This window comes from Pleurodeles waltl, chromosome 3_1 (assembly GCF_031143425.1).
Source record: "Pleurodeles waltl isolate 20211129_DDA chromosome 3_1, aPleWal1.hap1.20221129, whole genome shotgun sequence".
Lineage (NCBI taxonomy): Eukaryota > Metazoa > Chordata > Amphibia > Caudata > Salamandridae > Pleurodeles > Pleurodeles waltl.
This window is the reverse complement of record NC_090440.1, coordinates 975,645,565-975,659,500: the sequence shown is the minus strand read 5'-3', so window position 1 is coordinate 975,659,500 and position 13,936 is coordinate 975,645,565. Positions and strand designations below refer to the sequence as shown.

General features: G+C 46.3%; 1 protein-coding gene across 1 annotated transcript in view; it reads left to right on the top strand.

Moving 5' to 3' along the window:
• The window catches only part of GPATCH3 (G-patch domain containing 3), a 44,194-nt gene that overhangs the window by 14,645 nt on the left and 15,613 nt on the right, over positions 1–13,936 (top strand). The window contains exons 2-4 of the mRNA XM_069224066.1: positions 272–717; positions 4,452–4,626; positions 5,115–5,296. Coding sequence (XP_069080167.1) covers positions 272–717; positions 4,452–4,626; positions 5,115–5,296 — 803 coding nt within the window. The remainder of the gene's footprint in view (positions 1–271; positions 718–4,451; positions 4,627–5,114; positions 5,297–13,936) is intronic.

The window sequence follows — 13,936 nt, the reverse complement described above, 5'->3', positions numbered from 1 at the left end:
CTTGAATGGCACAGAACCCTTGCTGTGTTAGCTTACCGAACATCCTTTACCAGAATACCTCTGTTCATCCTATAATAAGGGTCTTCACTCTGGTCAGCCATTGGGATATCTTTGCCACTGGAAAAAACACACTGTATGTGGAGCTACCCTAGTGTCCTGCATTGTCCTAGAGCTAAAGCACTCAGCAAGATGTAAAACTGGGTGTAATTTTTTTTTAATAGACTTACTTGTTTTTATAAAAATATGCTTATCTTTTGTTCTCTGTTCCTAGATTCCAGCAAGTTTCCATACAAGACGAAAAAGCAGCTGCACTGCAAAGAAGCTGAGAGCGAAGTGTTCACCCAGCTGGACCTGAGGAGACTGCCGGAGCTGAACCCACCAGCACTGATGCCACAGGGTAATGTTGGTACCCCTACCAAGACTTTCCTAGAGTTCATCAAGGCCTGCCGACTCCCCCCGCGCCTCATCACCAAACTGCAGCTTCAGTTCCCTCGGACTGGCTCCAGCCGTCGATACGGCAGAGTTCCCTTTGACTACCAGGACTCTGAGACTATGGAGCAGGAAGAAGGAGTGTACACTGCCTCAGGGGAGGAGATACCTTGCGCACTGGGAACCATGGATGGTGATCCGGGGCCTGGTTCAGCTTTAGATGATGGAAAACCAGCCAACCTAGAGGGCGAGAAGAGCGATGCAGGAGAGGAGTCTCACTCAGATGATGTAAGGTTCAGAGACGGTCTTTGGGCGAGGATTCTATAATGTATAAATTTAAGGTTGTTGGATTCTAGTCTCTTTGGTTAGCACTGCATCTTAGGATAATAAATGGCCAGCTTGCGTCAATCCCTACTGCTGAAATTGGCCCGTCAAAGTGAATCAAGGATCTGCATTTATCCATATATATTTTTTTTTTTGTCCATGTTGTTAGTATTTTTACATATTTATTTTGTATTTCACGAACAAATGATCGCTAGTATATTTTCACATTTATTTAACAGATTAATATGTACTCCTACTTTGATGCCTTTTGAGAATTAGCACTGTAAGTAACCAAATGTAATTTAACAGTACACTCATGTGAAAATATCACCATTACAGTACAAACAAGTGCACATATAAAGTAGTCACATTTTTTTTCCGTTAGGTCTCCACACTGTCAATCTACACAGGTATTGGCAAATACTTCTTGAATGGCAGCATGATAACACACAGAAAAGGACCAGTTTTCTGTTTTAAAAAATAAATACTAACTGGAAAACCATAATTTTCTGACAATATTTACTGTAAAAATCAGTAAAAAAAGAAAACTGAGAGACTTAAGTGTGAGCCACTAGGCAGTTCAGGTCAAAGCTGCAAACTGAAAAGTCTGATGGGATTCCTGGTAATGCCTTTTACAGTTTCCTTTTGTGACTGGTATGAGAGAAGGGTATCTGGTAGGCTCCTAAACCTTAGAAAATGTTGGACCTCCTCTAGGTTGATGCATAAGGTTCCAACCTTATTTCATCTAAATGCACAAAATGATCTCTGCTTGGGATATTTGTCTTATTTTTTATTTTTTTAAGATTTCTTGGTTTGCTGTGAATCTCTACTGCAAGCTTGGATGCTATCACTTTTTCCTATGGCTAGGAGTTGAATGTATTATTGTCAGTACAAAAAACCTTTGCATTACTCTGACCTAGGGCATTTTGCTTTCTGGACCTTCTTTGCTTCTCTTACACTGGCCAGTCTCTTGTTTACTGCTGGTGCAGTTGTCTCGAGCCCTGCCTTGTTTACTTTCTGATGTGATAGAGCCGTGTCACGATGGTGTATTGTGACAGTATGATGGGCTTTTCTCTGGTCTAGCTGGGATTTCCTATGTTACACTTTTGTCCCGTTGACTGGGAGTTTCAAGTAGTTTTGGAATTGCCTGCACTAGCAGACAAGATTGCAATAGCTGCTAATATAATTTTGGGCACTGCACTAGCAAGTATTATTTCATATATGCGAGCTCCACTTCTTACTCGTGCATCACCAGCGACTACTTTAATTTTCCCGTTTTTTCCATCTGTTGGTCAGGCCACAGGAATTGGCTTCTTAACTGTTCTCCACTTTTTGAGTGGTACCAATTGAACTTTGACTGCCTTCCTGGATGGGTTTTGTTTTTCTTGCATTTTTGCTCTTGTTTGGACAGAGCTTTCCTCTGTCTAGTGTGTATGTTGTGTCTGCGAGCCCCAAGCACTGCATCTGATGCTACAAGCAGTTCTTAGCAGCTAACTCACACAAATTCTGCCATCTATGTAGGAGCAACTGACCTCCTCTGCGTTTTTTGTGCGTGTGTGTAGTTTTATCCAAGGTGGTAAAGAGCATTTTCCTGTAGATTTCCAGAAGGGTGCCGAGTACCTGTAGTGGATTATAAACTGTTGCATCTCTGTAATACAGATTTGGATACTGAAGGTTGTACAGGATATTTGTTAGATTTGTGGCCCACATTACAACTTTGGTGGTCCTATGTTCGCCGCAGTGGAGGTGGCTGTTGCACCTGCTCTAACCCCCCCTACGGAGGTTAAGTAAAAGGTGGAGTTGTTTTTACACTGCTCCGGAGGACTCAGCAAGTTTATCAGAGACCTTTCAGAGAGGTCCCTGTAATTTGGTACAATGCATGCTCAGTGCCCAGGTCTCTGGAATACTTTCTATTTAGTGTTGACGTTTGTTATGTCCTTTAGTTTCTGCTCACTCCAGAATATTATCTGCTGTGTGTGTATATGTGCGTGTATATATGTATATATTTATATGTGTATTTATATATATATATATACACACACACACGTTACAAATTTTTATTTTGCCACCCTCTATGCATTATTAGTTAATCTTGGTTAATTGTGATCTCATTAATTGGCAGTAGAAACCATTAAATGCTTTTTTTTCTCTTTAAAAAATGGATGCATTGACACACAACAGTTATCTGCGTAGGCAACAGCTCTGTCTGAAACACGACCATACTGCAAATGCACTATTACAACAGTAATATATTTTTCTGGTTAGCATTTTAAGAGTGAGAGACACAGAAATATATTCATACCCCATCCCATCCACCTTTACAAGCACCCCATGAGGCAGCTGAATGCACATTACTTTATGGTAACATACATTACAATCTTGTATGCAGTAATTGTGACCGCTTTGTCCATCTACTGCGGTTTCCCTTCGTAAAAGACTTGGGTGGGTGGTAGGGGATGAGGGATTGAAACTTCAGCTCCTCCCAGCCGTGACTCATCCCATGCACCTCAGAAGAACGGGGCATTGTATGTAATTGACAGTTACACCACTGGTGTAGCTCTGAATTCATCCTGTAGGAAGAAAAGTTAGAAGCTGGTCTCGCCATCTTTTGGACAGTAAAGAAAGTCCAGGTATTTATGTGGATTGGGTGGTTAAGGAACGAGAATGGGCTGCCGAGCATGCGCTGTCAATTTTATGACATCGTTTTTAGGTTTTGTCTGAGACAGCATGTGATGTCTGTGACATGATTTGTTAATCAAAAAAAGTTAATTTGGAGCCCATCTATTACTTACCGTTACTTACCATTGATTGGCTTCGACGTCCATCTCGTTTCCTTGCTTCTTGCTGGTCAGCGTTTCCTGCTCGCCTCCTGGGGCTACAAGTTTATCCCTGCTGTGGGGCATGGACAAAGTACAGCTTCTTGCCTGCGGCTGTGACCTTTCATTGGCTGCACAATCCAGCAGGTACTTTATTATAAATATATAGATATTGCATGCATTCTATAAGAGTGTATGTGTTTCTAGTCCCTCCTTCCTACCACAGACCATGCTCTTGCCTCCCCTCTTTTGCTTGCCCCCCACACCTTCCTCCTTATGTCTGTTGTGTTGCTGCCGAGTCTCCCGCACCCGCAGGCCCCCCTCTTCCTTTCAACCCTCGCATTCGCCAAAAAAAAGCATTAAACAGCTAAATAGCACTCAATTATGCAAGTGGTATTTGGCTTTGTTTAATGTTTTTATAGACCTTGCACAGCAGCACTGGCTGCAGTGCGACATGATTTCTAAAAAAAAATGCTATGACGCGGCCCACGCTGGCTGCATCATATTGCTTTTTTTTCTTCTTTCAGCCATGTTGCACAGTAGTCCATGCTGCTGTGCAACTTGTCTAAAAAAAAAATAGACTAAGTCAATAGGTCTCACATAGATGAAACCTTTTGGCTTAGCCAATGCTGGTTTCTTCTTCCAGCTTGAGTTGTCCTGTCCAAGCTAACCATCACAATGCGGATCACCTCTGGATGCCCATGTGCTAAGAGTTTCCTTTCACGTGAATCTGCCTCTCTTGGAAATACTTGTCTTAGAGAGTCCAAGGAATTTAGAGGATTGGGTTTCCGGGGTAGCTAAATGTGATGAGCCTTGCTTTCTTTTAATGTGCCGGGGGGCATTTGTTCTATTCATAAATGTTTCATTCTTGCTTTCCACAAGGACAATGATACTTGCGAGGAATGGGAGCGTCATGAGGCCTTGCATGAAGATGTCACCAACCAAGAGCGCACTGAGGAGCGGCTCTTCGAGGAGAAGATAGAACTGAAATGGGAAAAAGGAGGCTCTGGGCTGGTCTTCTACACAGACGCCCAATACTGGCGAGCAGAAGAAGGAGGTGAGATTCTGCCCATTAGGGGGTGTAAAACACTGGTGGAATGCACTTACAGTCTCTGAGGAGATGAGTCTTACCAACTCCAGTACGGCCAGGAATTCAGCCACTAAGGTCGGTAGTGCTTCCATCTTTGAGTCGAGCAGGGTCTGCCAGTACTGGATGTGTAAGCTCCTAGCATGCAAGAAGACCAGGAACACAAACAATGAGGAGTTACGAAGATCCCAACGCTTAAACTTGTAGCGGAGTAGGCACTGCAAAACAAGGGACTTTTAACTAGGCAGAAAAGAGAGCCAAACATTAGGAAGGGAACACACACTAGGGAGGTAGAAGTTTTATTTTACTGAGCTGGGAACAGCATCTCACACCAAAGAGGGTGAAAAACAGTTTGCTATCTGAACACTGGCATTGAAGTGAGTGCTTGTGTCAGTGGTGGAACATGTATTTTCCAATTGTTTGTGCGCTGCCTTAAGGTATTGTTATTCTCTGTACAGACTTCGATGAGCAGACAGCCGATGACTGGGATGTGGATATGAGTGTCTATTATGAAGATGGAGCCGGTGACAAAGATGCCCGGGACTCTGTTCGGATGCGCCAGGAGCAACGTCGCCGAGACGGATTAGAGGAAGATACTGGTCTTGGAAAGCCAGTTGGAACATTTGAACGATACACCAAGGTAACCAAAAAAACTCACTTTGGTTGCCATATTTTGCTAGTCTACAAGCTTGGAAGGTCATGCTTTGTCTCAGGTGAGCAGCAGAAAGAAGGGAAGGATTGGGGGTAAATTCTGGCCTTTGAATGAAATACACTTGATATCCCACGTGGCTCTTGCACCATGCAAAGAAGGCATCAGCTAGTGAGATTTTAGTACACACTTGGACCAAGTCCTGCCTAGCTCCAGTGCAAGCTGCTTCTTTCATGTCTGTTTGCAGGGATTGGACACTGGATGTTTGTAGGAAGTTGGCTCTGTATGTGCTATTTCAAAGTAAGGAATAGCATGCACAGAGTCCAAGGGTTCCCCTTAGAGGTAAAATAGTGGTAAAAAGAGATAATACTAATGCTCTATTTTGTGGTAGTGTGGTCGAGCAGTAGGCTTATCCAAGGAGTAGTGTTAAGCATTTGTTGTACATACACATAGACAATAAATGAGGTACACACACTCAGAGACAAATCCAGCCAATAGGTTTTGTTATAGAAAAATATATTTTCTTAGTTTATTTTAAGAACCACAGGTTCAAATTTAACATGTAATATCTTGTTTGAAAGGTATTGCAGGTAAGTACATTAGGAACTTTGAATCATTTCAATTGCATGTATACTTTTCAAGTTATTCACAATTAGCTACTTTAAAAGTGGACACTTAGTGCAATTTTCACAGTTCCTGGGGGAGGTAAGTTTTTGTTAGTTTTACCAGGTAAGTAAGACACTTACAGGGTTCAGTTCTTGGTCCAAGGTAGCCCACCGTTGGGGGTTCAGAGCAACCCCAAAGTTACCACACCAGCAGCTCAGGGCCGGTCAGGTGCAGAGTTCAAAGTGGTGCCCAAAACGCATAGGCTAGAATGGAGAGGAGGGGGTGCCCCGGTTCCGGTCTGCTTGCAGGTAAGTACCCGCGTCCTCGGAGGGCAGACCAGGGGGGTTTTGTAGGGCACCGGGGGGGACACAAGCCCACACAGAAATTTCACCCTCAGCGGTGCGGGGGCGGCCGGGTGCAGTGATAGAACAAGCGTCGGGTTCGCAATGTTAGTCTATGAGAGATCAAGGGATCTCTTCAGCGCTGCAGGCAGGCAAGGGGGGCTTCCTCGGGGAAACCTCCACTTGGGCAAGGGAGAGGGACTCCTGGGGGTCACTTCTGCAGTGAAAGTTCGGTCCTTCAGGTCCTGGGGGCTGCGGGTGCAGGGTCTTTTCCAGGCGTCGGGACTTAGGTTTCAGAGAGTCGCGGTCAGGGGAAGCCTCGGGATTCCCTCTGCAGGCGGCGCTGTGGGGGCTCAGGGGGGACAGGTTTTGGTACTCACAGTCGTAGAGTAGTCCGGGGGTCCTCCCTGAGGTGTTGGTTCTCCACCAGCCGAGTCGGGGTCGCCGGGTGCAGTGTTGCAAGTCTCACGCTTCTTGCGGGGAGATTGCAGGGTCTTTAAAGCTGCTCCTTGAAACAAAGTTGCAGTCTTTTTGGAGCAGGTCCGCTGTCCTCGGGAGTTTCTTGTCTTTTTCGAAGCAGGGCAGTCCTCAGAGGAGTCAGAGGTCGCTGGTCCCTTGGAAGGCGTCGCTGGAGCAGAGTTCATTGGAAGGCAGGAGACAGGCCGGTGAGTTTCTGGAGCCAAGGCAGTTGTTGTCTTCTGGTCTTCCTCTGCAGGGGTTTTCAGCTAGGCAGTCCTTCTTCTTGTAGTTGCAGGAATCTAATTTTCTAGGGTTCAGGGTAGCCCTTAAATACTAGATTTAAGGGCGTGTTTAGGTCTGGGGGGTTAGTAGCCAATGGCTACTAGCCCTGAGGGTGGGTACACCCTCTTTGTGCCTCCTCCCAAGGGGAGGGGGTCACATTCCTATCCCTATTGGGGGAATCCTCCATCTGCAAGATGGAGGATTTCTAAAAGTCAGAGTCACCTCAGCTCAGGACACCTTAGGGGCTGTCCTGACTGGCCAGTGACTCCTCCTTGTTGCTTTCTTTGTTCCCTCCAGCCTTGCCGCCAAAAGTGGGGGCCGTGGCCGGAGGGGGCGGGCAACTCCACTAAGCTGGAGTGCCCTGCTGGGCTATGACAAAGGGGTGAGCCTTTGAGGCTCACCGCCAGGTGTTACAGCTCCTGCCTGGGGGAGGTGTTAGCATCTCCACCCAGTGCAGGCTTTGTTACTGGCCTCAGAGTGACAAAGGCACTCTCCCCATGGGGCCAGCAACATGTCTCTAGTGTGGCAGGCTGCTGGAACTAGTCAGCCTACACAGACAGTCGGTTAAGTTTCAGGGGGCACCTCTAAGGTGCCCTCTGGGGTGTATTTTGCAATAAAATGTACACTGGCATCAGTGTGCATTTATTGTGCTGAGAAGTTTGATACCAAACTTCCCAGTTTTCAGTGTAGCCATTATGGTGCTGTGGAGTTCGTGTTTGACAGACTCCCAGACCATATACTCTTATGGCTACCCTGCACTTACAATGTCTAAGGTTTTGTTTAGACACTGTAGGGGTACCATGCTCATGCACTGGTACCCTCACCTATGGTATAGTGCACCCTGCCTTAGGGCTGTAAGGCCTGCTAGAGGGGTGTCTTACCTATACTGCATAGGCAGTGAGAGGCTGGCATGGCACCCTGAGGGGAGTGCCATGTCGACTTACTCGTTTTGTCCTCACTAGCACACACAAGCTGGCAAGCAGTGTGTCTGTGCTGAGTGAGAGGTCTCCAGGGTGGCATAAGACATGCTGCAGCCCTTAGAGACCTTCCTTGGCATCAGGGCCCTTGGTACTAGAAGTACCAGTTACAAGGGACTTATCTGGATGCCCGGGTCTGCCAATTGTGGATACAAAAGTACAGGTTAGGGAAAGAACACTGGTGCTGGGGCCTGGTTAGCAGGCCTCAGCACACTTTCAATTGTAAACATAGCATCAGCAAAGGCAAAAAGTCAGGGGGCAACCATGCCAAGGAGGCATTTCCTTACAATGTTTCAGTTTTATAAAAACTCTTTCTGCCTCACCTTATTTATTGAGGTGGGGAGAAAAGTTAGCCGTGAATGAGACAGCAAAGGTAAAGCTCTCAGAATGTGGAAAGCTGAGAAGCATTACTTGATGGGACTTTTTTCTTCATTGCAGAATCTTTCTGCTTTTTCTTTAAAACCTGGTTAGCTGGGGGAGTTGATTCCAAAGATGTTAAATGCCCTGAGCCAATGTTTCTCTAAGTGATTGTCTCTGTCAATGAGATCCAGTAGTCTTGGGAGAAAGTTAGTGCTGCATATGACACTAGGATCACTACTAAATTCCGATCCTCATGAGATTTGCTGTGCCTACAATGCCTGGGTCAGTGGGAGTTGTTGAATTCTAGGTTGATGAGAGCTTAGCCATATTGTCATTTAGACAGAGCATGGGGAGGTGGTGGTATGACTAGGATAAGAGAGCTTGTGGGAGAGAACTTGCTTGATTTTCAAGCATCTCTGTCTAATCAAGTCTCTTAAAGATGCTGTTGAGTGCTCGGTCTCTTATGAACAAAGAGTCACTACCCATATTGGCTCTCTAGCTGCTGGAGAAAGTCATTGTCCTCCGTTTATGGTGCACAAGCTTCTGGGGAAAGTGAGGCAGTCTTCAGTACACTGGCTCCCTAACCTTTGAGGAAACCTATTGTCGTCAGTTCAGTGGTGCCCTCACTACTGAAGAAGGAGTTGATGTATTTTGCTCATATGGGGCCAGATGTATCAAATGGTTTTACCCATTCTCTGTCTATGGGAAAATGTGTTGGTACATATGGCCCTTGGTTCTCTGCTGGGAAAAGTGTTTGAATAGTTTCTGAATCACTAGCTCTTGGGGAAAGGAGAAGTTTTCGCCATTTCAGTGGTCCACTAGCTGCTGGGGAAAGTCTTGATTCCCATCAGTTCAGTGGCACCGTGGCTGCCAATGTGGAGCTGCTGTTCATTGTTTTGCTGGCTCCCTGTGGAAAGGGCTGCTGTACTTAATTGGTTCCTAGGTTGCTGGGGGAAAAGCTAGTGCCCTCCCTGTTGAGAACGAGATTGCGGCTTTCAGTTCATTGGAGTCCTGCATGCTGTGGAAAGAGCTGGGGCCCCTGTTTCTTGGGAAAGAGCGGTTGTCCTCATTTATTTGATAATCTGCCTTCCGTAAAGACCCTGTGTCCTTCATTGCTTTTCTAGCCGGCACATCATCAAAGAAACTTAAAAAAAAGGCTTTTCTGTCAGTCCATGATAAAGCAGCAGTTGTTTAGAATCTTGACACATCCAGTTCCTCGAAGGGAGCCAAAATATCCATGAACATCTCTGTAGGAAAGTCACCCTTTTTGGCATGGTTACCCCCACTTTTTGCCTGTTATCAGTGGGGTTAGGCTATTTTCACTGGCATCCTGTTAACCAGGACCCCAGTGATGATTCTCTCTCCTTTAAATTTGGTTGCCTTGGTACCCTTTACTCTCCACAATTGGCATACTGGTGCACCCCTGTAAGTCCTTTGTGTATGGTACTTAGGTCCCCAGGGCATTGGTACCCCATGGGCTGCAGCATGTATTATGCAACCCATGGGAGCCCATGCAAACTGTATCTGCAGGCCTGCCATTGCAAGCCTACGTGAAAAGGTGCGTGCACCCTTACAGTGAACTGGTGCAGAGACCAGCAGTGAAAGTCACACCTGTGGTAAGCCCTTTTCTGTGGTTCCTGTGTGGGAGGGCACCCCTGCATGAGCAGAGGTGCCCCTACAAACTCCAGTTCCAATGTACTAGACTTCGTAAGTACAGGGAAGCCATTTTACGAGTGTACTGGCTACAGGTCCACCTGTGGTCCAGCTACATACTGGTAACGCCGAACTTAGGCATGTTTGATATCTATCATGTCGGACTCATACCCCAATATTAATGCTAGTATTGGTGGCATGATTACATTCACTCTGGGGGCTCCTTGGAGGACCCCCCCCCCCCAGTATTGCTTCTACCAGTCTTCCAGGGTTTGTGGGCAGCCCACGCTGTTGCAGCCCCTCAGGCAGGTTTCTGCCCTCCTGCTGCTTGACCAGCTCAAGCAGGGAAAGGCAGAACCAAGGACTTCCTGTGGGAGAGGGGAAGCAACACCCTCACCCTTGGAAATAGGTGTTACAAGGCTGGGGAGGGGAGCCTCTCCCCGCCACTGGCTTGCTTTGAAGGGCACATTGCCACAAAACCACACAAAAGAAAGGAGAGCGGTTTCTCCCCTCTCCATCACCACCCCATGGGTGGTGCCCAGACCCCCTCCAGGTGGCCACTTGATTCTGCCATCTTGAAAACAAGATGGGCAGAGGCCCCTTAGAGCATCTGGTTGGTCAGGACAGGTGATTGACGCCCGTGACCCCCTTTGATAGGTGGTCACCCTGCAGCTTGACCAAGCCCCCTGTTTAGGCTATTTAGGGACTCTCTTGCAGGTGGGTCCCAGGTCCCCAGATTTGGCATGCAAGACTCCACCAGAAGTCATCTGCATCAACCTCTTCTGCTCCTGGCCACCGGACCCGCTGTCTGACTTCACAGGAACCAAACAAGCCTGCAACTCCTGAGACAACCTCACCTTGCAGCATTGTTTCTCTGGCTCCTTCCAGCAATTGCAACATTTCCACGGCTGTGCATACTCTGGGGTTGGCAAGACTTCAGCTGCACCAATGGAGCAAGAAGGAATCTCCCTTGGAGTGAAGGAGTCACTCCCCTGCATCCGCAGGAACCAAAGACAATGACGTCTGGCTGCTGGGATCTGCTCTCCTCAGGAACTGCGTGGATCCGCCAACACAGGTAGTGGTTCTGAGTGGTCCTCTTGGTCCTCTCTGCCTTCTCTCCAGCTTGGGAGATGGTGAACCTTGCCTCTCCTTGCAGGACAGAATCACTGTGCACTGCAAATCTTGCAGCAACCAAGGGTTGTTGACTTCTGCTTTGAAGGATCTTCAGGCCTCCAGCCCTTCATCCTTGCAAGGGCAGTCTCATCTGCTTCTTCAGCGATGTGGGCCTCTTCTCCAAGTGTGTTGACTGGGCCTCACTGCAACTTATTGTGCCTATTGCCAGTGGGGTTGCCTGTAGGGGTTACGTCTGCTGGCTCTCCCAACTGCTGAGGGTCAGCTCGGATTCCCCTCCAAGAATTGAGTCCCCTGGACCTTGCTGGACCTCTTCAGCTCTGTAAATCCCCTTCTGCACAGATTTGCAATTGCAAAGGCTTTTTGGTGTTCCTCCTGATTAGCAACCCAGCGACTGGCATGGGACATCTGCTGCATGACTTCAGGGACCTCTCTGCAGCTCCTGGGCTCCACAGCTGATCTTCATCTTCCACCGTCAACTCAGATCTTCACCCACAGAAGGGTGGGCAGTGGGTTCTGCCCCACCTGGACACTCCTATATGGACTGGACTCTGTCCCCTTCTTTTGCAGGTTCTCTTCACCCGGAATCCACCATTGGGTTCCACTGGACTGGTCCGGTTCTTGCAAACTTCATTTTCCAAGTCCCCTTGTTAGTCTTTGGAAAGACCAGCTGACTTACCTCTGCTCTCCTGGTCGCTGAGGGTCACCCAAGTTCTCCCAGTGCCCTACTAACTACATCCTTTGGTGTGAGACCTCACTTCGCATTCCACTATTTTAGTATATGTTTTGGCCCCACTATAGGGCCCTAACTATTTTCTGCTATTTCTTGCCAATGCTTGTTGTTTTTCTATGCTATTTCCTAACACTTACCTTGTGTGTGTATATATAGTGTGTACTTGCCTCCAGGTGGGGGACTGCCTATAAGTAATCTAGTTCAGTGTTACTGTAATAAGGTACCTTTATTTTTGCAACCCTGTTTGGTTCCTTTCATGTGAGATAAGTTACTGTGTGACTACTGTGGTATTGCAAGTGCTTTACACTCCTCCTAGTTAAGTCTTGGCTGCTTACCACAGGTACCACTAGAGAGCCCTGGCTTCCTAGACACTGTTTCACAAACTAATAGGGGTTGTCTGGACCTGGTATAAGGTGCAAACACCATAGGTGTCCACCAGGCCAGCTTACTACAATCTCATGCTGTGGGAAGATGACACGGCTGTAGCTGAGATGAAAAATGATCGCTTAGAGCTCATGAAATTAATCCATGGTCTTCACCACCCTATGCTCTTGTCCCGTTACTGAGTTAATTTTTCATTTACATGATGAGAAGACATGGCTACTTCCACAAAGCAGCAGAATTTCAGTCCTGATTTCACTCTCCTGCCCTATAAAGCTGGAATATAGAAAGCCACAAGTCTCACTAAGTTTGGCTTTTCTCCGTCTTATAGTTACCTTTCCAGATTCTAATTGCTTATCCAAATCGTCAAGGATGATAGTGTGGACTTCAAAAGAATGGCTTGAGGAAAGCCTAAACGCAACCCTGCTTTATTACCCACTTGAAATCCTGAGACTTGCGTGGTGAGAGTGATCATGCTTCCTTTTGAGCCCAAATATTCTGTAACTGCCGAGACATGTTTTCTTGGAGCACTTGAGTGCTTATTCTAATGGTATTTCATGCAAGATTAGCCTGACAAGTAATATTCACTTTCCACATTTCTGCTTCTTTGGGAAACATTCAGAATGGTGTTAATGTATGCAAGTGAGCTATTGCTTACCTCTTTTAATGCAATTTTTTCGCCAGATTCCGGTTTCCTCGCATCTGCCTCCTTGTTGTCAAAACGGTTATTAACAGCTTTTGTGGTACTTGATTCTTGCCAAGAGTAGATCTGGGAAGGGTGACCTGCATTTCATTTTCATAAGTTGAACAACAACTTGATCTGCAGAGAAGGGGATGCTTTGGGCTCGAAGAAACATGCAGCCGTTTAATGCCCGCCAAGTTTGCTCTACGTTCCTGCCCCCAGTACAATATGAGATGGCCCATAAGCTATTTCTGCACTGGATTTCATGATAACTTTGTTACTGTTACTGGACTTGCCTTTACCACGTGTGTAGCTCTTAATGGTAAGAAACCCCTTTGAGGTGAATTAAAGATATATTAGTTGTTCTTGATTTAGGTGGACACAGTGTGTCAGGCCCTTAAAATAGAGGACGTGCTTCAAATCGGTCTACACGCACCCTGAATGACCGATGTTTAACTTTCAGCACCCTTCTTACCCATCACTCCACAAACTGTTTTGATGGGATAGTATGATTGTTTTCCTTGGATGCAAACATGATGCATTTATTTGTGTACTCGGCTTTCTTTTTTTGTTAGCCTTTAGAAGTGTCCATAAGAGACCAACGCCAGTCATGCCGCCATTAAGAGTGCAGTGCAGATACATTTAAGATGCTGTCTCTTAAATATATACTCCAAACTCAGTTCTCCACCTCCAACTTGCATTTGCTTACAGAACTCTTTGTATCACCAACTTTTCTTATCTCTCTCTATTTACATTTGAGAGTATTCAGCCTTGTACATTCAAAGGAGAAATTGAGTCCAAGGGGTCTCGATTTCCTTTCCCCATGTTTTGCTTCGTTGAGGGAAAAATTAGGATGTTGATGATGACATGTAAGACTTCAGGGAAATAACTTTATCACAATATTCCTAGTACTGAGTACGCCTCTGTGATGCAGTGTTGTGTAATTTGAGCCAGCCGTCTTTACTTTTCCTAGTATCCATAGTTTGACAACCTTTCCCGGTGTTATGAAACGTGATTTAGTTCAAG